At 42.9% G+C, this 24,010-nt stretch overlaps 1 protein-coding gene across 1 annotated transcript in view; it reads left to right on the top strand.

The window, feature by feature from the left end:
* KIF6 (kinesin family member 6) overlaps nucleotides 1-24,010 on the top strand; it is a 424,022-nt gene that overhangs the window by 844 nt on the left and 399,168 nt on the right. Inside the window, exons 2-3 of the mRNA XM_062187187.1 lie at nucleotides 2,565-2,674; nucleotides 8,915-8,989. Coding sequence (XP_062043171.1) covers nucleotides 2,565-2,674; nucleotides 8,915-8,989 — 185 coding nt within the window. The remainder of the gene's footprint in view (nucleotides 1-2,564; nucleotides 2,675-8,914; nucleotides 8,990-24,010) is intronic.

The raw sequence follows: 24,010 nt of genomic DNA, 5'->3' as shown, positions 1-24,010 counted from the left end.
GGCTCAGGTTGCACACCCTGGCCCAGGCCCCCAGCTGCTGAGCAGCAGAGCTGCGGTTGTAATTAAGGCTTCTTTATTCCAAAGCCATGCTCTCTTCAGACAAAACCTTTGCCTCCCAAAGTGAGAATGTAGGCATGAGCAATTTGGGCCATATTCGTGAGTGCCTGGGGTTGGTATTTCATTAATAATACTTTGCCCCTATCCCGTATCTATGCCGGTGCATCTCTGTGTAACCTCATGCAATCTCATAGTTAGCATTTTCCTCATGTTAGCTGTGTATTTGAAACAAGGAGGATGTAGCAGCTTGGTCATCGTCATCATTAGTTCTGTTGCCAGAATAGATTCAGGAGAGCATGCATGAGAAGAATCCAGGGAAAGTGTTGACTTGAAAAAAAAGAGGGAGACATAAAACCGTGTAGGAAGATCCATGGGCATCTTCCCATTTTCTCTCCTCTTACAGCCACTTACATGAAGATTTTAAAAAGTGTATCCTATATAAACAGTGTCTTAAATGTAATATTTCTGTCCAGATTCTTAGCCAAAAATGTTGGGTTAGTTCCCGCGTCAGCAGTCAGGAGCAGATGCTTGGTTATGGTAAAGTGAGCAGGTGGGCAGGTGTGGACTTGGAGGTGTTGATGTAGACAATTCAGCGATAACATCTTCCTCCTTTCTTGCTTCTTCGGTGAGTTTGTGGAATCGTTGTTTGATCCTCTAGAAATATTTCTAGGTGTTACACTGCATTTTATGATGTCACGCTCTTACCGAGATGTAACATTGTGCCACACACAGCTAAAGGACCGGGTGAATGAATGTTCCGCTCTCCTTGAGCACCCCAAGTGTCAGCACTGTATCTTGTCCCCGTATTTCTTACTGGAAATGCTCCTAGGAACATTCAATCAAGAGTGAACTCAAAGGCTTTATTAAACTTTTCATTGAAGCATCATAAATTAAATTATAATGTGCGGATTAGTAGAAGATATGTAAAATATGAACCTCTTTGATAATTTTAGCAATGGCAATGCTTTTCATTTGTAGAGTGCTTTGTACAGTTCAAAAGCATTTTCACATTCATTGATGCATTTGTTCTGAAAAAACTCCCCATCTCAAATGATATATTTATGAGTAAGGGTAGAAAACTAGTAGAGAGATGGATTTTTTTTTTTTAATGTGTGGCACCCCTCCCATCATGTCTAGCTGTTAAATCAAAATGTAGTATCCCAGAGGATATAATTTAAAAATATCTCCTGAGAACGTCTAGCCAGAAAGCCTTGGACCTGATACCATTGCTTTCTACAAATGATTTTATTTTACACAATGACTTTTCTACATGAAGTCTTCATGTTTTCAAAGAGAGGTTTCAATAAAAACCTGCTTAGGAAATTATTCACACTTCCTGGAGATTTAGGTAGGCTTTTAGAAATACGACCTTTCCCCCACCGTCAAGCTTATAAGTAGGTCTTCAACTGCAAGTATTTCTCCATTAGAAAGAATTTTTATTTCCTGGTGAAAGACAAGAAGTCGTCTTAAAAGACCTCTAAATCGAATGGCTAACAATTTTTATGGTGCATTACGAAATACTTTCATTTCCATGACATCATTTGATCCCCCAGCAGTCTTGGGAGGATGTAGTTCTGTTCTTATTTTGTGAGTGAGGAGCCTTGATTGTGATTGTGAAATAAGGGATCACAAGCGGAAAGGTGACCTCAAGTCACACAGCTGGTAAATCAAGCTCAGTGTTGGACCCAACTCTTTGGAAACCACATCTTGCACTTCTCCTTCTTCGGCATGACTTTTTTTTTTTTTTTTTTTTTTTTTTTTAGTAAGCTTGACCCTCCATTGTCCTGGCCAACACATGAAGGAGTAGGTAACCAAGAAGAGGATCAGTGTTCAGTTGTGAGCTCTGGTTAAGACCTTCCATTCCCATATTAGTTTTGACATGCTAAGTGATTTCTCCCAGTCATTTGCTAATTAGTGGTTAAGCTGAGCTGAGAACCTTGAAAATGAGATCAAAGACATGAATTACATGTGTTTTTGAAACCTCGTATCTTTTATCAAGTGCCTGAATGTATCTCATGGAATCTTGGGCTTCTTTGAACATAACTTGAATTAGAGCATTCTTACAAGCTCTCTGAGAAGGCTCAGTCATGGTCCATTTATCTGTGTGTCTGGTAGTTTGTAAATGTTCAGAAAAGCTTATTGGTTGTAGTAAAATGCTAATTTCTGATACACGATTCCAAAGCAATGCTTAAATAACATGTTGCTTTCAGGGCTATTGGTTTTTCCATGACAACAACAGAGACTCTCAAAAGCTCAAATTTGAATATCCGATCATTCAAAGATGATCTGAGCTTAGATACAGCATTGATTTAGGTTTTACCTCTTGTTCTGTTACACATACCTGAGTCCTCACACTGCTCAAAGAATAGAATTATCCACGTTTGATAGTATGATTTTTTATCTTAAAAGTACATTTTTCAAACCATTACAGTGTAGGTCATGATAATAATATAATAGTGCAAACTGTAATTTTACCATTTATAGTAATTTATCTTTATTATTTGTAGATTTATTCCATAGATGAAGATGAAAAATTAACCGCTAGCTTGGAAATTATCTTACCACGTGATTTGGCAGATGGATTTGTGAATAATAAAAGAGAAAGCTACAAATTTAAGTAAGTTTATCTTTCTCTTTCATTTCTGTTTCATTATTTAATTTTTTTTTTAAGATTTATTTTTTATTTGAAAGAGTTAACAGAGAGAGAGAGAGACAGATCTTCCATCTGCTGGTTCAGTCCCCAAATGGCTGCAATGGCCTGGGGCTGGGTCAGGCGGAAGCTAGGAGCCAGGAACTTCTTCTGGGTCTCCCTCATGGTTGCAGGGGCACAGCACTTAGGCCATCTTCGACTGCTTTCCCAGGTGTATTTGCAGGGAGCTGGATCAGAAGTGGAGCCTGTATAGACTGTTGGCACTGCAGGTGGCTGCTTAACCCACCACGCCACAGCGTCTGCCCCTGTTACTTAATTCTTGTACTGGGTTACTATCCACTGTGAAGTCATAAAGGATCATTTCTTGTAGAGACTGTAGTGTAACTCTCTGTCTCGTTTAGTAGACAGAACTCAAGTTGTATTTTTACTCCCATGCCTAAGATTGAAAAGAGGGTTGCTGATTCGAGTCCTGGCCACTCTACTTCCCATCCAGCTCCCTGCTGGTGTGCCTAGGAAAGCAGCTGAGGACAGCCCAAGTGCTTGTACCCACATGGGAGACCCAGAGGAGTCTCCAGGCTCCTGGCTGGATGAGCCCAGCTCCAGCTGTTGTGGCCATTTGGGAAAGTGAACCAGCAGATGGAGGATCTGTCTCTCTCTCTCTGGCTTTGCCTTTCAAATAAATAAATCTTTAAAAAGGTATATTTGGGGGAGCAAAGAGGGTGTATTTCTGTATCCAAGAACATATTCCAAGCCTCCAGCCTTTCTTTCCTACCCCTACTTACCTAGCGTTATCCTTTTGTATTTCAGTCCACTATGGCTTAGTACTTACAGGAAATTCCAATGTGTTACTAAACTGTATAAATGATGAGAACTTAGCGTACAGTCTGTGCTGGCTCAGTGAGCCTTCTTTATAATGTGAGGGCTACGTGGGCCTCATACGCACAGGTGTGCTTTGTTTGTGCTGCCATGAGCACCAGCAACATGTGCCTCAGGAGCACTTGAAATGTCTCACTAGACATGAGATGTGCTGTCATGTGTGCAATGTATGGAGGCTTTTTACATGACGACTTCGTATTTTCTTTTTGATTGTGAAATATCTCCTATGGGAATAAAAACATTGGGGCTGTATCGGGTTAAAAGTATGCTATTAAAGTTATTTTCACCTATTCTTTCTTACTTTGAAAAATATGACTACTAGATCATTTAAGTCACAGACAAGGGGACTTCATAAAGTTTATGGAAAATGGAATGAAAACATAAATTTGTTTTGGTGTAAAAAATTTTGGAATCTCTGCATAGCTTTTCATAAACTTTTTAAAGTCCCCTTGTCCCCTTATGTGTATGGATTTCTGCTTGGTTCTGGTGAAAAGCACCGCCCCAGGGTGGTCTCCGTCCCCCCCCCCCCCCCCCCCACTGTGGAGCTTTTAGTCTAGATATGCTCCTGGTGGCCAGGCCCCGACCTGTGTGGTTGTGCTGTTTCCTACTGTCTTTATTCTCTAGTTTCAGATGGAGCCATTTCTTTTCATCCTTGCCTTTTATTTCTGGAGAAATCTGAGCCCAACCTAAATCCGTGTTTAATGTTTGGTCCAAACTCCAGCGGTGGCCTTCAGGGTGCTGTGGACAGAGCCCTTGAGTTTCTCTCCAGGACATTTTTATGAAAGCCCCATTTTAGGGCTAGTCTTGCCCTTGCCTTTGGATAAAACTAACCCAGGTCTGTTTTTTTAATGAGTTTTGTCCTTCTCTTTATTTTTATATTCTGACTTGCCCTGATTTTTTTGTCTTATGAAGAATTCTCGATCTTCACAGTTGCACCTTTCATCTCTCATGTGTATGTATCTCTTCCTCCACCTCCTCCCCACCTTCTTACTGTATCTCCTTATACAGGAAGTACAGGCGGGGTTGCTGTTGCGTGGCAAAGTGAGCTTCGGCTGGTCTTTGTGCCTCCCATTGCTTTTGGTCACATCTGTGAAGCACCAGCCCTATCTGTAACACACGAGTTACTTTTTCTGAAGGAGGCATTCCCCCACTGACCGAAGCCTGCTGTGTGCCTCGACAGCTATGACTTTGCTACAGCTGGCCTAGGCCACTCTCTATAAAGCAAGTTTGCTGAAACACTTTAGTTGCCATGGTTCCATCTGCTTGCCAAGAACAACTGACTGGGGCTGATGTTGGGGCTGATAAGCTGCCACCTGCAATGCAAGCATCCCACATGCATGGTGGTTTGAAACCCAGTTGTTCCACTTCCAATCCAGCTCCCTGGTAATGGTCTGGGAAAGCAGCGGAAGATGATTCAAGTGCTTGGGCCCCTGCACCCATGTGGGAGACCTGGAAGAAATTCCTGGCTCCTGGCTTGTGCCTGATGCAGGTCTGGCCCAGCCCCAGCTGTTGCAGCCATTTGGGGAGGAACCAGTGGTTGGAAGATATTTCTCTCTCTCTCTCTCCCTCTCCCCTCCTCCCCTCTTCCCTCTAACTCTGCCTTTCAAATTAAAAAACAAACAAACAAGTGGCCTTGTGGGCATCCTGCAACCCTTTCCCAAGTCCTCTTTATAGAGTATATGTAAACATATGTGAACTGAAAATGCATTATTTGCTGACTTTTAAATCTCTGTATTAAAAACATTAGCTTTTATATCTAAAAAATAAGATATTCAACTGATATGTAAATTGAGAGATAAATTGATGACCAGCGAGCAGTAGGTCAGGAAGTGCCAAGTGCCGAGGAGAAAATCAGGCAGGAAGTGGGAGTGGGGACACTGGGATGAGAACTGGCAAAAGAGAAGACAGCATGAGCAAAGCTTTGGAGGAGGTGAGGCAGCCAGTCACTGTGGTATGGTACCTGAGGGAGGGCCGACAGCAGCAAGAGTGATGGGGTTGCAGGGAGGGAAAGGAGCTCTAGTGGCTGGAGGAGAGTGAGCAGGTGGCTGGAGGAGAGTGAGCAGGGGGGCAAGGTGGAGAAGGTGGGTGGAAGCCACAGGGGGCCGCAAATGGAGCTGTGGCAGTCCCTGTGAGGGCTTAAGCTTTGTCCCTTTTTTCTTTCTTTCTTTTTTTTTTTTTTTTTTTTTGACAGGCAGAGTGGACAGTGAGAGAGAGAGAGACAGAGAGAAAGGTCTTCCTTTTTCTGTTGGTTCACCCTCCAATGGCTGCTGCTGGTGGTGCACTGCGCTGATCTGAAGCCAGGAGCCAGGTGCTTCTCCTGGTCTCCCATGCGGGTGCAGGGCCCAAGCACTTGGGCCATCCTCCACTGCACTCCTGGGCCACAGCAGAGAGCTGGCCTGGAAGAGGGGCAACTGGGACAGGATCGGTGCCCCGACCGGGACTAGAACCCGGTGTGCCGGCGCCGCAAGGTGGAGGATTAGCCTAGTGAGCCGCGGTGCTGGCCAAGCTTTGTCGCTTTAAAAAGGCACATTTTTGATTGAAGAATGAAATTACTTGACTTTTGTTTTGGCAGTTTCACTCACCGACATGGGGAAGATAGATCCTAAGCTGGCCAGGAATACCAGGGAGGCTCTCAGAGGGGAGACCCAGGCAAGAAAGTGTGGTGGCTTGGCCCATGGTGGCAGCAGTGGGAATGTGGAGGGATAATTGGATTCTAGATGTATTTGGGAGATCAAAGCCGATGGGGTTTGCTGAGTGGATATAGTGTGGTGGGATGAAGGAGGCAGGGTGATGGGAAGGGTTTGGGCTGAGGACTTAAAAGGACTGAGTCATCACTTCCGGGGATGAGGACGATTGCAGGAACAGGTGTGGGATGGGAAGAGATGGGCATAGCTGCATCTGAAGTGGAGCCTAGAAAAAGCCTGCAGGAATCCTCACATGAAAGCACCTCCGAGGAGTCAGGAAACCTAAGTTGTGTCTCAGGCGTGCTGCCCACAAGCTGCCAGCCCGTCAGTAATCGCCTTATTCTCTCGACCTCAGCTGCTTCCTCTGTGAATGAGCTAGACCGGACGTCTTAATCTCCTTTATAGCTCTAGTTCTATTTCGCTCTTCAGTGATTTTTCAGGAGATAGCTGATCAAAACGCCTTTCCAGTTGACTGCACTACTGCGTTATATGAAATAAAATATTTGGGATGATGATACTTGATGTTCAAGATACAATTAATGATTTATTATAACTTTGTGGTGCTGAAATCTTCATTCTAAAATGTGTGAGGGAAAGCCAGTACACGGAGAGATCTGGGCAGCTTGTGTTTCTACCACCTGTTACTTTAAGTAGTGGAGGCTGTCATTTTTCTCCCAAGAAATTCCATGTGCTTGTAGATTCTGTACTAAAACTATCGTCTATTCTTATTTGAACCTTGCTAAAAGAGTCTGGCACAGGATAGGCATTCAGCATATGTTTATGAAATGAATACATCTATTAGCAAATGAAAATGCTGTAATTAATTTAACGTTAGGTACCTTGCACGATACATTGTGTTTGTGATTCGCTGTTCTCCTTTGTTTTTATATTTTTGAGGTATTATTTATTTTATTTGAAAGGCAGAGTTACATAGAGATGAGAGAGAGGGAGAGAGAGGAGTATTGGGAGCGGGGAGAAGAGAAGCGGAGGGAGAAGGAGAGATACAGAGAGAAGAAGATCTTCCGTCTGCTGGTTTATTCCCCAGATGGCTGCAAAGGCCAGGGCTGGATCAGTGTCTTCTTTTAAACTCCTGCCATTTCTTTTATTTTATTATGTAGTAGGTATAATTCCTTTTCCTTGGGGATGTCTAATTGACTCACTCAGTCATCACTGACTTGCTAAGAGAAAGGAGCTGGCCTTCCCACCATTCTCCAGGGCACTGCTCAGAGTCTGCTCATCTGTGCTCAAGCGTGGTAGCAGACTGTGCCCAAAGAGCAGGTCGGTGGCCGTGGGTTCTGTCAGCCTCTGTGTTCTGTCGCTGTTCATACCAGAAGCTCTGGTACTCCGGCAGGGTTGTGAGGAGCAGGTACTCTGGACAGTAAGCACTGTTGTCTGAAATACAGTCTCGCCTGCTAAATGCCTTAGACTGTCTCTCTGCATTCTTCATTATTTGCTTCTCTGAAATGGGTAGGAATCTTTTGAAGTTAACGTTGGTAAAAGACAGTGAATCTCATCCTGTTTTGTGTGTCCAGTCCAGCCTCGGATGGTCTTCTGAACCCCTCCATGGTGAAAATGCTCTTAGACTGCACCAGCCAGCTCAGCTCCGATGGAACGCATGCCCAGTTCACTTTGATAGGCAGGCTTCTACACCAGATATTCCTAAGCCCCTCTGAAAGCTCCTTAGGAAGTGTTTGTTGTAAAGTTTTTGCTTTAAAGTTTCTCCCTCAATCTCAATTTGAAAAAACTAATTAAATATAGTAGAAGAATAACCCAGTTGACACTCACAAACTCTTTGTGGGAGATTCCCCTTTTGTTAACATTTTGTCCCATTTGCTCCTGCCCCCCACCCCATCTCTGTCTCTCTTACCATTGTGATGTTTTGATGGGGCAGTACTTGCTGGTAGCAACTTACCACACTGTCAAAGAAGAGATTGTGTGTCTGCTGCCTCAGGTATTCCACTGGGCTTGTGATCCTGGACCAGGCTACGGCAGAGTGGTATTGCCTTGATGGTGAAATTGACACCCTACCACCTTCCTGCACCCCTGGCCAATGCCAATCTGATAAAAACTTCTCTTGCAGGATAGATCTAGCTCAGTTTATTTTCTGACTTCTGATTTATGGCCAAATAAAATCATATTGAGAATTAAGTGTTTGATGCTAGGATGCAGTTCCTCCTCATTAGTATAAAATAAAGCTTCAGTTGAAATATTTAAAAGTAAGTTCACGTGATTCACAGGTTCTTTGCTCCCAGTCCTGACATCGGACGTCCTGTGGCTGTTTACACCCCTTCCTTGGGTTTCCATTTCATGTGGTTATCTAGATTTGAATTTGGTGCCAATTGCAGACACTGTCCCTCTTGAGAACTAAAAAACACACAGTTTATTATTTGGTTCAAAGCTGCTGCAGTTTTTCAGAAGGATTTATTGTGCAGATCTTGTCAAAGCCATACTGTTTATCCAACATTTGTGTACAGGAATACAACAGCACAGTGTAGCTGGGACTACAGGGAAAACATTGTGTTAAGTTAGGTAAGCCCGGTGATGTAAATGTGGGGTAATTTACAAAGCTGTTGGGAATACAAGATTTTATTAATCCAGTCATGTTCGAGGGCTCAGCGTTTAAATAATTACCATTTTCACGTTGCAGATTTCAAAGGATTTTTGATCAGGATGCAAACCAAGAGACCATTTTTGTCAACATTGCCAAACCAGTTGCTGAGAGGTAGGTGTTTCCCATATTTTGTTTAGTGTGTTAAGGGCTTCACATCTTGTCTTCAATTTTCAGGTAATCCTGGTAACCTGCTTCTGTATATCAAGTATATATACTCAGGCCATCGGCTGTGTAGCGATGATAGCATTGGTACCTTCTGTTCATGTCGCCATTTGTTTCCAATTCAGATTCTGAGCCTCCAAACAAACCAGAGGTAGGCAGGTTGGCTGTGATCACTCCCATTGTAAAAGATACGTGAACTGGGGAGGGCAGAGCTCACGTGGCACTGCTCAGGGCTGCATGGCTAGTGGTCACCTAGTCTTAGATGGTTTTCTGGCTACTGAGTGCAGTGCCCTTTCTTCAGGGCAGTATTTCAATCATACGGTTAGTGACAAAGGATAAGGTATGTGTGGCACCAAGAGGCCCAATGATGGATCCTGCTCTCCTTCAGTGTCATTCCAAGCTTGCCATGAGGCCCTAGGATCCTTGGCTCCAATATATCCATGTAGTTCCAGGCTATTGACTACTAGAAGCAGACTCACATGGGAATGCCAGGCACATCAGAATGCCAGTTCACTGATACACTCATATACTGACAGTGTCTTTGGGACTGGGCACTCTAGCCCTTTGGTAAGCACCCTGTCCTCCTGTAGGGAATCTACATGGGAAATTACTTCTTGATGAGGTTGCTTCCTGATTCTGAAATCGTTTGGATGACTTTAATGACCTAATAATCCCAGAATATGTCTACCCCTGCAGTTAAAATGAGAACTATGTCAGCTAAATAAACCCAGTTTTCAAGTCTGCCAATCAGCATACCGTGTCCTATGGACACTGCTGAGAGCCCATTGCCATGCTTTGTCTCTCAGACTCCTGTTTGATGAATCTTACTCAGACAAAGGCCTTCTCTTTTAACAGTCTTCTTTCATTGGGACGAGTGTAGTCAAACACATTCAGCCTCCTTGCGCCGTAAGATCACAATCCAGTAACACCTCTGTAGATTTCGTTCTTATCTCCCAGATTGGATGCCAAACATTTCTAAAAGTGTCTTCCTTTTAGAAATCATTTGGAGTATGTCATTTTTCAGATTACTGGTCTGATGTATTTTATTTTGAAACTTCCTAAAATCATTTGTTGGGGTGTGGATCTTAGCTTCTGTTCTATGGATACTGGGGTTTTCTTCCCATTACTGAATATCGACCCCATATTAACCTCACTCAACTCCTGCAGTTACTGCCCCTCTCCTCTTTATAGAAAATGTGGTCAAAGTGGTTGGTTATAGTCATAATTTCATTTCCTCTCTTGAACTGTGTTTTTATCAGATTTTGGTCCTTACTGCTCTACTGAGCTTATTTTAATCAAAGTCAGCTGTAGCCCCTATTGCTAAATCCAATGAAGGTTACTTCTCAGTCCTCATGTCATTTGTTATGTCCACTTTGGGGCATGGTTGATTATTCCACTCTTCCTGGAAATACTTTGTTCACTTGGCTTCCGGTTTTCCACTTACACTGCGGGCCACTCCTTCTCAGTTGATTTACTGGCCTTTAGTTCTGCACAGTAACTGTGTGCCTTTGCTCAGAAGTCACTTCCCTCAGGAGTCCACATGGCTGCGTCCTGAGCAATCTGAAGTTTTTGCTCACGCACCCCACTTTCCCGGGAAGGCCTGCCTCGACTGCCCTATTGAAAACTGCACACCCATGACCCTTCCCTCTTTTCTTTGTTCTAGCATTCATCACCATCTGACGTGCTATATAGTTTGATTATCTATTGAGGTCTTTTTGGTTTGCATTTGTTCATGACTCAGCAGAAACACCAACCCAGTGGCAACAGGATTGCTGTAGTTCAAGTTGGTCCATTCTTTATCAGTAAGAAATGCCCCTCTTTGTCCTTTTTATTGCTTTTCTCCTTGTATCCTTTTTTTTTTTTCCCTAAAACTTTTTGCTATTTTTTTTTCCTATTAGCCTTGTCTGGTTTATCTTTTTCCATTTCTTATTTCTTTCAAAGTTTATCATTTATTATTATTTATCTGAAAGGTATAGTGAGAGAGAGAGAGAGAGAGAGAGAGAGAGATATTCTAACGATGGATTCATACCCCAAATAACTACAACAGCAAGGCTTGAACCAGTGCCCATATAGGATGCTGGCATTGCAGGTGGCGGCTGAACCTGTTATGCCACAATGCCAGCCCTGACATTTTATTTATTTATTTATTTATTTTTTTTTTTGACAGGCAGAGTGGACAGTGAGAGAGAGAGGCAGAGAGAAAGGTCTTCCTTTTTGCCGTTGGTTCACCCTCCAATGGCCGCCGCGGTAAGTGCGCTGTGGCCGGTGCACCGCGCTGATCCGATGGCAGGAGCCAGGTGCTTATCCTGGTCTCCTGTGAGGTGCAGGGCCCAAGCACTTGGGCCATCCTCCACTGCACTCCCTGGCCACAGCAGAGAGCTGGACTGGAAGAGGGACAGAATCTGGCGCCCCGACAGGGACTAGAACCCGGTGTGCCGGCGCCACAAGGCAGAGGATTAGCCTAGTGAGCCGCGGCGCCGGCTGACATTTTATTTTTAAATATGAGTCTGTTAAATAAATATAGCTGACTTTTGCCTTTTTAGCCAAACCCAAAGTGCTTGGCCTTTAATTGGTTACTTTAAGATGTTTATATTCATCTTTATTACCATAACAGTATTCTTTCTATTCGCTTTTGCCATTTAGTATAGTTCCTATTTTTTCCTTTCTTGCTTTTCATTCTTCATTTTTATTTTTACTGCTGGCACTTTCCTCCCTCAATTGTACATTGTATTTCAACACTTGTAGTTTAAACTGATATATTTAAACTTATTTGTATTTTTCTCAGTGTCTGCAATTTCTCTCTCTCTTTCTCTACCTCTCCCTCTCTGCCTCTTTCTCCCTCCCTGGTCTCTCTCACTCTATGCTCTCTCTCTCTCTCTCCTCGTGGTCAGGCACCTTGGCATACTTCTGCTTTGCCTGTCCTGTTCTCCTACCAGAGAACAGAGTGGAGAATGAGTGATACTTTGACCTGGATTGGTGTTAATCTTTTTTGTTAAGAACATTTATTTACATTTATGTCTCAGTTATACCTGTTTCTCTGCTCATTGCTATTTCTTGCACTCATGTGTATTTATTAGTGTCTTTTGTGATAATCGTCATCCAATGGCTTTCTACAGATAGATCAGGACTGGAGAACTCTCTGAAGCCTTTTATTTCCTTTCACAGTTAAGAATTCAAAGTTAAAACTTCTTTTCTCCCTCAACTATGAAGATATTGCTCCATTATCTTTTTGCATGCAGTGTTTTTGAAAATAGATCAATCTGATTTTTTCTTTTTAGAAACACTTATTTTTGCTTTTTAGATGTCTTCAAGAATTTTTTTCTTTTTATAAAACTTTATGCCTGTGATTCTAGGTGTGGGTATTTTTTCACCTATTCTTGTCTCTTATTCAACCATTTCTATCTGAAAACACTTATATTTCTATGCAAGGACCCTCACATTGATAACTCCTTGGATTATTAAAAATATTTTCCTTATGTATAATATAGCTCTCCTTTCTTTCTAGAACTTCCAGTTCTAGAACTAGCGCGTCTATCCTTCAAATATTATAGCTGTCCATTCATGGCTCCCATCTCTTTGTTCTTTGGTGCTGGACTCTGGAGCAGTTTTTCAGCTCAGGCAAATTCTGCTTGATTGCCCACCTCTAAACTTTTTATTTTCACTATCATCTTGTTTTTCATTTCTAAGAAATGACAAAGTCTGTTCTTGTCTATGAATGGGATTTCCTCCTTTTCTTTCTGGAAATACTCATTACCTTCTTTTGGAACATCGGATTTTCTCCTATCCACCTTCTTTCTTTGAATCTGGTGCCTTGTCTTCATGGTGCAGAGTTTCCTCAAACACTTGGTTCTTAGTGGTGGACTGAGCTCTCCCATGTGAGAGTGCTGTGTCTGGGGGCGCTGTCTCTGCTCACCGTAGTGCTTCCCCTGCAGTGTCTGTAGGGGATGGTGGCCTGGCCTGCGCCATGGGCATGCTGTGCCTGAGCTTGTGTGCTGGGCACCAGGCCCTCCTTCTCGTGGGTGTCAGGGCTCTGGTTACTGTTGCTAATCCAAGCTCCTTCTCTGTAGAAATGTGTGCTGTGACAGTGGATAGACACATGGAGCAGATTCACATTTTCCTTCATCTCTGAAGGAGAGGGTTATTAAGTAAATTAACTTAGTAAAATTAAGAGCCTGGGGACAGAATCACTTTTGTCATTGACTTCAAATATGTCATATACAGTATGTTCACATTTTATACAAACTTGAATTGTGTGATTTTGAAGTGGCAAAACATAAAATATTAATAAAATCTCACTTTACACATTTGAAGTAATATTTATCCCCATAAATTGAAAATCAGTTTATGAATGACCTAATGGAAACTGTGCCACTTTAAATGTTAAACAGAAATGTCTACTATTCCTAGGGAGCCTTAGCCTACGGGAACTTATTCCCAACATAAAATCCAGCCTTCTAAACAGGCCATTTAAAGTTGTCCTATTGAGTTAACACATGACAACATAATTGTGGTTAGTATATGGAATTAAAACTAAATAGAATTAAACACATTTATTTCCAAAATTCCACAGTCCAGGAATCTCACTAATTTGTATTTAACTTTTCCAACTTAGTCCAAAGCATTGCTATTATGCTGCCTACTCAATGACTCAGGAATGGAAAGAAGTTTAAAGCTTCAACTTTGCGTCACTTGAATCACTGAACATTAAGTAAAAATCTTTGCACTGTATCCGTTCATCAGTTAGTGGACATCTGGATTGATTCCATATCTTAGTTATTGTGAGTTGAACTGCTGTAAACATGGGGGTATAGTTAACTCTTGTGTGTGCTGATTTCATTTCCTTTGGGTAAATTCCTAGGAGTGCAAAGACTGGGTCCTATGGGACATCTATTTTCAGATTTCTGAGGAAACTCCATATCATCTTCCATAATTGTTATACTAGTTTACATTCCACCATAGTGTATCTGGGTACCTTTTTCCTCATATCCTCGCCAGCAGTTATTAATTTTTGATCTTTGGATGTGCATTCTAACTGGAGTAAGATGAAATCTTACTGTCATTTTTATTTGCATCTCCTTGATGGCTAGTGATCCTGAACATCTTTTCATGTGTATTTTGGCCATTTTCACCCTTTAAAAAATGCCTGTTTGTATATTTAGCCCATTTTTTTTTAACTGGGTTGCTTGTTTTGTTGTTGTTGTGTTTCTTGAGCTCCTTATATATCCTGAATATTAACCCTTTATCAGATGTATAATTTGCAAGTATTTTCTCCCTTTGTGTCAGTTGCCTCATTACTTTGTTGAGTATTTCCTTTGCTGTGTACAAGCCTCTTAGCTTGATATAATCCCATTTATCAATTTTTTGCCTTTATTGCCTGTTCTTCTGGGGTCTTATCCAAGAAGTCTTTGCCTATGCCAACATCTTGCAGTGTTTCCCCTGTTCAGGTCTTAGATTTAGACCCCTGATCTATTGTGAGTTGGCTTTTGTATAGGGTGTAAGACATTGGTCTTGTTTCATACTTTTGTATACAATAAACAAATTATGGTATATATACACAATGGAATACTACTCAGCAATAACAAAGAATGGAATCTTGTCTCTCTCAACAAAATGGATGCAACTGGAGACTATATGCCTAGTGAAATAAGCCAGTTCCTAAAAGACAAGTATCTTGTTTGCCCTGATTTGTGGTAACAAGTATACAGAATACAAAAAAAAAAAAAGTAATGTATATGAGCACAGTTGAGCTTTTGAGATTTGATCATTGTTTATTTATAGCCTTTGTCTATATTCTTGAGGAACAGTGTTTTTTCTACTTGCTACTTGTTGAATTCTTTATTTAGTGGTGGGATAGGCTTGTTTTTATAAAGTAGATTGAAAGTATATCATTGTAAAAGTTAAAAGTATGAAAAGAAAGAGTAGGGAGGATGGGAGTGAGGGAGGGTAGGGTAGGTGGGAAGTATCATTTTGCTCTTAAAACTATATATAGGAAATATATGAAATTTGTTCCCTTTATTTAAAATTTTAAAAGTAAAAAAATCAAACAAACAGAAAAGAATCTTTGTGCTTATTTATTATTTAGTACATTTCCATTACTCTTCCTTTTGAACTCTAGGTTTCCTGAAATTTATTCTATGTGTTTTTGGTAACAAGTGCCAACTACCTTTACTCATATGAATGGTCCTCACTAATTTTGTTGAATGGGTTTTCAATAATGATAAAGTTAGTAAGTCCACAGTATGTATGGTATTGCAGCATATCCAAGTGTCTGTTGTTTTACTTGCTATTTCCCCTGGTGTTCCGCTTCTCAGAGGGTGATAAGTTGATTTGTAGAATATGTAATGGTCCATCAGAGAATACCTGAAACCATAAGCTCACACAGTACTTTATCCTGTAGTGTGCATTTCACTAAAAGGTTTAGGGAGGAACAGGAAACCTTTGAAGTCTGGACTTTCATGAGATCGTATCACATGCATCCGCAGATCTGCAGAGTTCCAGTTTGCCAAAAGAGCCAGTTTTATGTTTTATCTAAAAGCTTGGGGTGTAGGAAATTTGCACATTTTTGTGCAGTGAATGGTTTTGGAAAGATTTTAAAATTTGGTATTTTGGAGGAAGATGATGCCTTGCCCAAAATGGAGAGGGTGCATACTGCCAGGAGGACTAGTTACGCCATGGCGTAGCTGGGGCTGAACAGCTAAAGCATCTGCATTGCTGTACGGCCAACCAAGCTGGTTTGGGAAGAGCTGTTAGTCACGCTTTGAACCATTGCTTTTTAACCTATGATCTGCCAGTGATGAACAATATCAAGTCAGCCTTTCAGCTTATACCAAAAAGAAGGTGAAGGGGCAAAGACAGCTCCTAGGGCTACCATCTCAGATTTGGAGAAGAATGTGATGATCAAATACTTGCACACCTGTGCTCTGGCTTGGCAGGGGGCCAGGGCTCGACAGAGAGGATTTTCTCACGGGAAGGGCAGTGCCACAGTTTCCGTAGGACCAGGCCCAGGGACCAGCAGGACTCTCACCTAGTACTCTCACTAGGAAGCAGCTTTGCTGCTGATGTTGTGGGTTGCATAGCATGCCCGATCCTCCTAACTCATCCAGAAAAGAGATCCTGCACTTTTAACACAGGAGGCCAGGGTGTGGAGAGGGAGTATACAAAAAGTACTTTTAACATTTTAATTTTTATTATTATTTGAAGGCAATAGGAGGGGGAAGGAGAGATTAATCTCCCATCTACTGCTTCACTCCCCAAATTCCTGTAACAGCTGGGGCTGGATGAGGCCAAAGCCAGGAGCTTTGGAACTCTATCTGGGTCTCACACTTGAGTGGCAGGGACCCAAGTACTTGAGCCGTCATTTGTTGACTCCCATGGTGTGCATTAGCAGGAAGCTGGATTGGAGAGCAGAGCTGGGACACAGACCCAAGCACCCCAATATGGGATGCAGACATCCCAAGTGGGGGTTTAACCACTGCACCAAAAGCTCCCAGGTTTAGTTACTTACCTGTGATTTGCCCTAATCTAATTCTGCCTTCAGCCTCCTGACTCACTTCTGTGACTCTGAGTGAGATAAAGGAGAATGCTGATAATGCCAGGTTTACAGAGCTGTTCTGAGGATGAAAGAAACCATGTATAGGAATGTGCTTTGTGAACTTCAGTGCCCTCTTGAACTTAAGGAATGAAAAATTAGAAATGTTTATTCTTTCTTCCACTTTAAAACTATGACCAGTGACTTCTGGTGCCCCACCCCCCAAGATGGTGTATTCCTCTCACTGGGTACAGTTAAAAACTCTAGGCTTTGTATAAAAAAAAACCTTAAGACTGAAATGTGAAGGGAAGGTTAAGCAGCCAGGGGCCTTGGATACAAGGGATGACCTAGTGGTGTGTTACATAGGGGCTTTTTTTACTCTCATGTATCCCGCACTAGATGCTGGAGAAATTGATAACCTAGAAGCATCCATGAGCCCAGACAAAAATGTAAAAAAAGAAAACACAAAAAACCTCTTCTAAGCCAGAAAGGGACAAGCCAAGCAAGGGCCAGCCTAGCAAGAGAGCCTAGCAAGTGCTAGCCTAGCAAGACAAACTGTTAGAAACTAGCAGCCCTACCCCATCCAGATACCCTAGAGAAACCCCATGGCTCCATGCCTGTTCTGTTGTAAAAGGCCTGGCTCTAACAAGGCACCCCCGCCCCTCCTGCCAGGGTAGTATCAAAAAAGGAGCAGGTGCGCTTTCATCCCTACCTGGAGATAAGAACTCCTTTTCCTCTGCACCAAGTTGTCAGGGGGGAATCTGGGGTTCTTCACCACGCAGTACTGACAAGACCTCCGCAACCCTGCAGTGGTGCCAGTGAGCAGAAACAACATACCTCTCCCTTTCTCACACTGGGAAGTGTCAGCTGGAGCCTAGAAGGGAGCCTGAAATCCCACCTGCATTCAGCAAGCGTGCAGCCCCTCCACAGGTGTCGAGAGAGGTGGAGTGAGGAACCTGGACTTCGGCCCCTCCAGGTGGCAGTGAGGTAGCATGTCCTTTTACCCTGCTCGTGTGCTGTCAGAGGAGGCCTGCTGGAACAGAAGGTTTAAGTATGGTAGAGTCTCGTGGAATAGCTAGGATATAGTTGAAAGTCATGCAGCATACCAAGAACCAAGGAAATATCCACCATGCCAGGAGAGGTCATCAAGTACAAATTCATGGGTAACACAGGTCTGTTCATGATCCGATAAGGATTTTAAAGCAGTTGTAAACATGTTTCAGTGAGCAATTACGAACATGCAGGAAGTCTTAACAAAAGATAGAGGTAAGAGAAAAAACACATGAGAATTTTAGAATTGAACACTACAGTTACTGAAATAAAAAATCTGATGGATGAGCTTAATAGCAGAATGGAGTGGTCAGGGAAAGACATTAGTGAACTTAAATATAGAACAAAGGAATTACCCGTTTGAAGAGCAAATAAATTAGATTGAAACAAAAAAAATGAATAGACCTGGGACCTGAGAGAACCATAGCAACAGATCTAACGTCCAGATTGTCAGAGTCCCAAAAGAGAGGAGAAAGAGGGTAAGACTGAAAACTATTCAAAGCAGTAATGGCAGGACAATCCCCACACAGGCAAAAGGAATGCACCCGGAGTGTCAGAAACTGAGCATATACCAAGCAGAATAGACCCAAAGAATCTACTTCGACACAAATTAGTCAAAGTTCAGGAAATTGAAGACAGGGGCTGGCATTGTGATGTAGCAGGTCAAGTCGCTGCCTGTTATGCCGGTGTGCCCTGTGAGCATTTGTTTCAGTCCGAGTGTTCTGTTTCTTATCCAGCTCTCTGCTATGGCCTGGGAAAGCAGTAGAAGATGGTCCAAGTCCTTGGGCCCCTGCCACCCACGTGGGAGACCAGGATGGAGTTACTGGCTTCAGCTGGCCATCTGAGGAGTGAACCAGTGGATGGAAGACATCTCTCTCTTTCTCTCTTCCTCTTTTCTCCTCTCTCTCTGTAACTCTGCCTTTCAAATAATAAATAAATAAGTAAATAAATAAATGTCTTTTAAAAAGAAAACTGAAGATAAAAGTCTAAAAGCAATGAAAGAACAGCTACATAGTATAGGGGAAGAATCATTTGAATTATAGTGGATTTCTCCATGGAGTTCAGAAAAAAGTAACAAGCAGAGTAATTTTAGTGCTGAAAGAAAAGAGCTGTCAGCCCAGGATCCTGTATCCAAGTGTAATTGCCCTTCAGGAATTAAGGGGAAATAAATACATTTTCAAATTAAGTCAAAGGAAGAAAAATTGGTCAGCAGCATCACAAGGCGTAAAGGAAGTTCTTGAAAAGGAGAGAGATACAAAAAGAAGGAATCTCAGAGCATTAGAAAGGAAGAAAGAACAAAAGAAAGAGTCCCCATATGGATGAATGCATTAACTTTCATTCTCTTGGGTTTTCTGAATTACTAGGCATTGAAGCCAAGAATACAGCATTGTCTGATGACAGTTACATTATAGATGGAGAGTAAAGGAACTTAAAGGGAAATAAAGTTTCTATGCTTCATTCGGCAGGTAGAAGGTCAAAACCTGTAGGCCTCTGTGACAGTGGAAAAGTTCTCTATCTTGAGTACAGAGGTGGCTGCTCAAATCCACGTGTGATTGAAAAAAAAGTATGAACTACACACACACACACACACACTGTACCAGTGCCAGCTTCCTGGTTTTGGTGATGTACAATAGTTATTCAAGATGTAGCCTTTGGGGGATCTGGGTGAAGAGTACGCACTCTGTACTCTATTTGCAGTGAATTTATAATTACATAAAATAAAACATTAAGAAATAGTCCCTCATATGAAAATTGTAATGTCATTTGTTCTGTGGTGTTCTTCTATGTGATAAATCAGGTGATCCAAATTATTAGACTGAAGTCTGTCCTCCAGTTAACTGAACCCCATCTGCTATTATCTAAAACATGCCGACCAGTGAACATTTTATTTTTTTTCTAAGCTGGCTGTTGAGAAGAAAACACTGGTCACCATTGAATTAAATGAAAGTCCAGTGGCTCCTACAGATTGGTTTGGCTTCTATCCACAGTTGTACTTCACCAGATGTGTTGTCTGTAATCATGTACCTGCACTTGTCCATTTCTTGCTACTTGGCATTTCCTGATAACATATCACTTCTGACTTTTCTGATTTTACTGATATCATTCATATGAAAACGTTGAACACTTTTTAATTTATATTTTCAATGAAGAACATGGCATCGCAGTTTAAAACAAGAATGCTAATGTTATCAGCTTAAAACCAATAGATTACACAGGATGATGGATGGCCTTGAGATGCTGCACCAAGGTCTTAATGAGGAAGGGGATAAAAGTGCCACTCCACCTACAGCTAGTGAATCTGTGGAGAGCGACAACATTTGATCTGACAAACGTGGATTGGATTAAAGGTGTACATTTCAAATACAGATCTTCTTATTGTAGATAAGTGAGTCTATCAAGAGTGTGTATGATATCATCATTTTTGAAATGACAACTACAAGTTAGAGCTATTTAGAACTCATTCGATAAAACACCTACTGGGAAAAAGAAGCCCTGAAAATTATATGAAACTGTGGGCACTGTGGGTTCTCTGACAGAGCATGCTTGTGTGATGAAAATTACTGAGTTGGTGATAAAGTAAAACGCATTGCTTGAATTAAAATGTCATTTGGGGTTTCCCTAAGACAATAAAAGAGACCAAATGGTGGACTAGAGATGCATTCATATAAGCCATGTGACCTTCTTTTAAGGATTTATTTATTTGAAAGTGAAAGTTACAGAGAGAGAGAGGGAAGGGGTAAAAGAGAGGGAGAGAGGGAGGGAGGGAGGGAGAGAGAGAGAGAGCGAGAGAGAATCTTCTATCCTCAGTTCACTCCCCAAATGGCTGCAATGATCAGAGATGGGCCACACCAAAGCCAGGAGCCAGGAGCTTCATCCAGGTCTCCCACATGGGTGGCAGGAGCCCAGATACTTTGGCCATCTTCCACTTCTGTTCCCAGGCCATTAGCAGGGAGCTGGATTGGAAGTAGAGCAGCAGGGACATGAACCCCATATGGGATGCCAACATCACAGGCAGTGGCTTTACTGACTATGCCATAGTGCTGCCCCCACCATGTGAGTTCTTAACAGGAGGATAGGAGGGTACTCCATTAAACTTGTGGGGAGCCTAGCAGTTAAGACACACGCACTGGAGCTGGCGCCTTGGCGTAGTAGGTTAATCCTCCACCTGCAGTGCCGGCATGCCATATGGGCACTGGTTCTCGTCCTGCTGTTTCACTTTCAATCCCGCTCTCTGCTATGGCCTGGGAAAGCAGTGGAAGATGGCCCAAGTCCTTGTGCCCCTGCACCCACGTGAGAGACCCAGAAGAAGCTCCTGGCTCCTGGCTTCAGATCAGTGCAGCTCTGGCTGTTTGGGCCATTTGGGGAGTGAACCAACGAATGGAAGACCTTTCTTTCTGTCTCTCCCTCTCACTGTGTGTAACTGTACCTGTCAAATAAATAAATAAATAAATAAGTAAATGAATAAATAAAATCTTTTAAAAAGAAAAAAGAAACCACGCCCAACATTATGGTGTCTGGGTTCAGCCCCAGCTCCTGACTCTAGCTTCCTGCCAGTGCAGATCCTGGGAGACAATAGTGATGGCTCAAGTCATTTGGTTCCTGCCACCCATGTGGGAGATTGAGTTTCTGGCTCTTGGCTCTTGGCTCTGATCTTAGTGGGCAAATGGGAGCTCTCTCTGTGTCTGTCTGTCTCTTTCTACCTCTCAAATAAAATTAACTTTTTTTTCCAAAATATTTAATAGACAAATGAAATTAAGTTTATTTTAGTGCAAAAAGATGAAACCATGCAGGGTTTTCATAATATGCGTTTTCCATGAACTTTTTGAAGACCCCGCTCATACGTATCTTAGACTGGCACCCCCAGAAAGAGATCCTGAGAGTAGGGTTCAGTGAAAGTAGTGTTTCGGAGGTGAGCCCAGGAAGCACCAGTAGAGGGATGAGGAAGTGAGAGAAGGAAGGAAAGTCTCTACCGAGTGTGACCAACAGCTGATTCCCACTGTGAGCAACCTGATGGAGCTCAGTCCCACTGGGACCCGCTGGGGGACTGCTAGGAGCACATCAGAGTGTCCCATCCAAGAGGCAAGGGTGTTGGGGGCCTGAACCACCTCTGTCCATCACCCATTGAGGGCATCTGGAGTATTAACAGTGCTGTCCTTCCAGCCTCAGCTGTGCATGAATTAAGCAGCTGTAGCCAGGACAAAGTGTGTGGGCTGGGAGCCACAGAAGCTCATGGTAGGCAGCCATCATTGCAAACAGAAACAGGGAGACCTGAACAGATAGGGTAGGGCACTGCCAGCTTCTGCTGCAGTACACAGACATTTGTAGCCTGAAAAGTTTTGGGTTTTTCTCCTCGGCAATTACCCTGACAGTGTAGCAGACTAAACAAACGAGATCCAAAAGAAAGCAGAAACCCACGTTATTTGTGTGAGGCTTCTTCAGAAAGTTTGTGGAAAATAGAATTAAAAGATGAGTTTATTTTGGTGCAAAAAAATTTTGAGATTTATACATAGCTTTTTCATAACATACATTTTCATGTACTTTTTGAAGAAGCCTTCAAAGGCATGGATTTCAACTTTTTATACCTGGGTAGACTTACCTTTTAATTCCATTTTCCACAAACTTTCTGAAGTACCCTCACATCAACATCTTTATGTGAGATTGGGCCCTCAAAACATTGCAATACCAAAATAGAGAAGAAAAATTAATCTGCAGTGAGAATGGGTGACAGCTCTCTTCATTTTTTCCCAGTAGTGTGACTTTTACATACTCAAATGTCATTTTGCCCATAATTTATTTTTTTAAAAGGTTTATGTATTTGAAAGGCAGAGTTGCAGAGAGACAGAGAGACCTTCCATTTGCTTCCCAAATGTTCATTTCCCAAACGGCCACAGCAGCCAGGTCTGCCAGGCTGAAGTCAGGAGCTTGGGATTCAATCCAGGTCTCCCACGTGAGTGCAGGGCCCTGAGTACTTGAGCCATCTTCCACTGCTCTCCCAGATGCATTAGCAGGAAGTTGATTGGGAAGCTGAGCAGCCAGGACTCAGATGGACACTGTGATATGCGATGCCAGTGTCACAGGCAGAGGCTTAACCTGCTGTGCCACAAGGCTGCTCCCTGCCAATTAATTCTTTTTTTTTTTTTTGACAGGCAGAGTGGATAGTGAGAGAGAGAGACAGAGAGAAAGGGCTTCCTTTTTGCCGTTGGTTCACCCTCTAATGGCCGCTGCGGCCGGCACATCTTGCTGATCTGAAGCCAAGAGCCAGGTGCTTCTCCTGGCCCATGCGGGTGCAGGGCCCAAGGACTTGGGCCATCCTCCACTGCCTTCCCGGGCCATAGCAGAGAGCTGGCCTGGAAGAGGGGCAACCGGGATAGAATCCGGCACCCCAACCGGGACTAGAACCCGGTGTGCTGGCGCCAGAAGGCGGAGGATTAGCCTGTTAAGCCACGGCGCCGGCTAATTCTTAAGGATAGTAGGAAACTCCCTTCCTTTGGGAATAATCGAAAACACTATGCAGTTTATGTTGCTTTTTCTCCAGCGCACCAAGTGTGTTCCTTTGCACTTGCACTCTTCTTGCAGGTGTGCCCCTGACAGGAAGGGGTAGGCCAGGAGCATCCTACATCCTTCAGGTCTCTGCGAAGCATCTTCTCAGTGAGACCCTTCCTGACCACCCGATGTAAAATAACAGCCCTCACCCCACACTCCTGCATTCCAACTTTCTGTATAGCAAGTCTCACTGTCCAACATACCACGCAGTGTTACGTGTTAAACATTTAGTGTCCGCCTTTACCCATCCAAATGCAAACTTCTGAAAGGCATGAACTCTCTCTCTTTGTTCCCTGCTGTCTCCCCAGCCCCTGGAGCAGTGTCTCAGGGTATATCCATCGGAAACTCAGTGAGTACTTGTTGAGGGAGAGAATCAGCAGGTGGAGGACTACCCTGAAGCGCCACCCTAATTCCCTGCCTTGCCAAATACACTGTGTTGGACTTCATTTCTCCTGAAAGGCAGTTTGCTCCGTTTCTTTCCTGAAGCACTTTTTGAACAGAGGCCTTTTAGGTGACTCTAGCGTCACATTGTACAGATAGCTGCTTTTGTCTAGGCCAGTGGTTCTCAAAGTGTGTTCCTTGGGCCAGCAGCAGCACGCCCTGGGAGTTTGTTAGGAATGCAGATTCTTGGGCCCTGACCAGATGAGTGAATCAGAGCAATCTGCATTAAAATAGGCCTTCCACCTGCTTCGAATGTACACTAAAGTTTGAAACTCACTGACCTAGGCATAAAGCTTACCACAGGTTGGGGCAGGGGAGTGGTGCAGAAGCACAGAGCGCACTCCTGGTATTTGTCACCAGGAGCTATCTCAGAGATCTGAGCTGAGCTCCAAACAGCTGCACAGTTC

This window comes from Lepus europaeus, chromosome 3, assembly GCF_033115175.1.
Source record: "Lepus europaeus isolate LE1 chromosome 3, mLepTim1.pri, whole genome shotgun sequence".
Classification (NCBI taxonomy): domain Eukaryota; kingdom Metazoa; phylum Chordata; class Mammalia; order Lagomorpha; family Leporidae; genus Lepus; species Lepus europaeus.
Note: the sequence above shows the minus strand (reverse complement) of the source record. Positions and strands in the feature narration are given on the sequence as shown.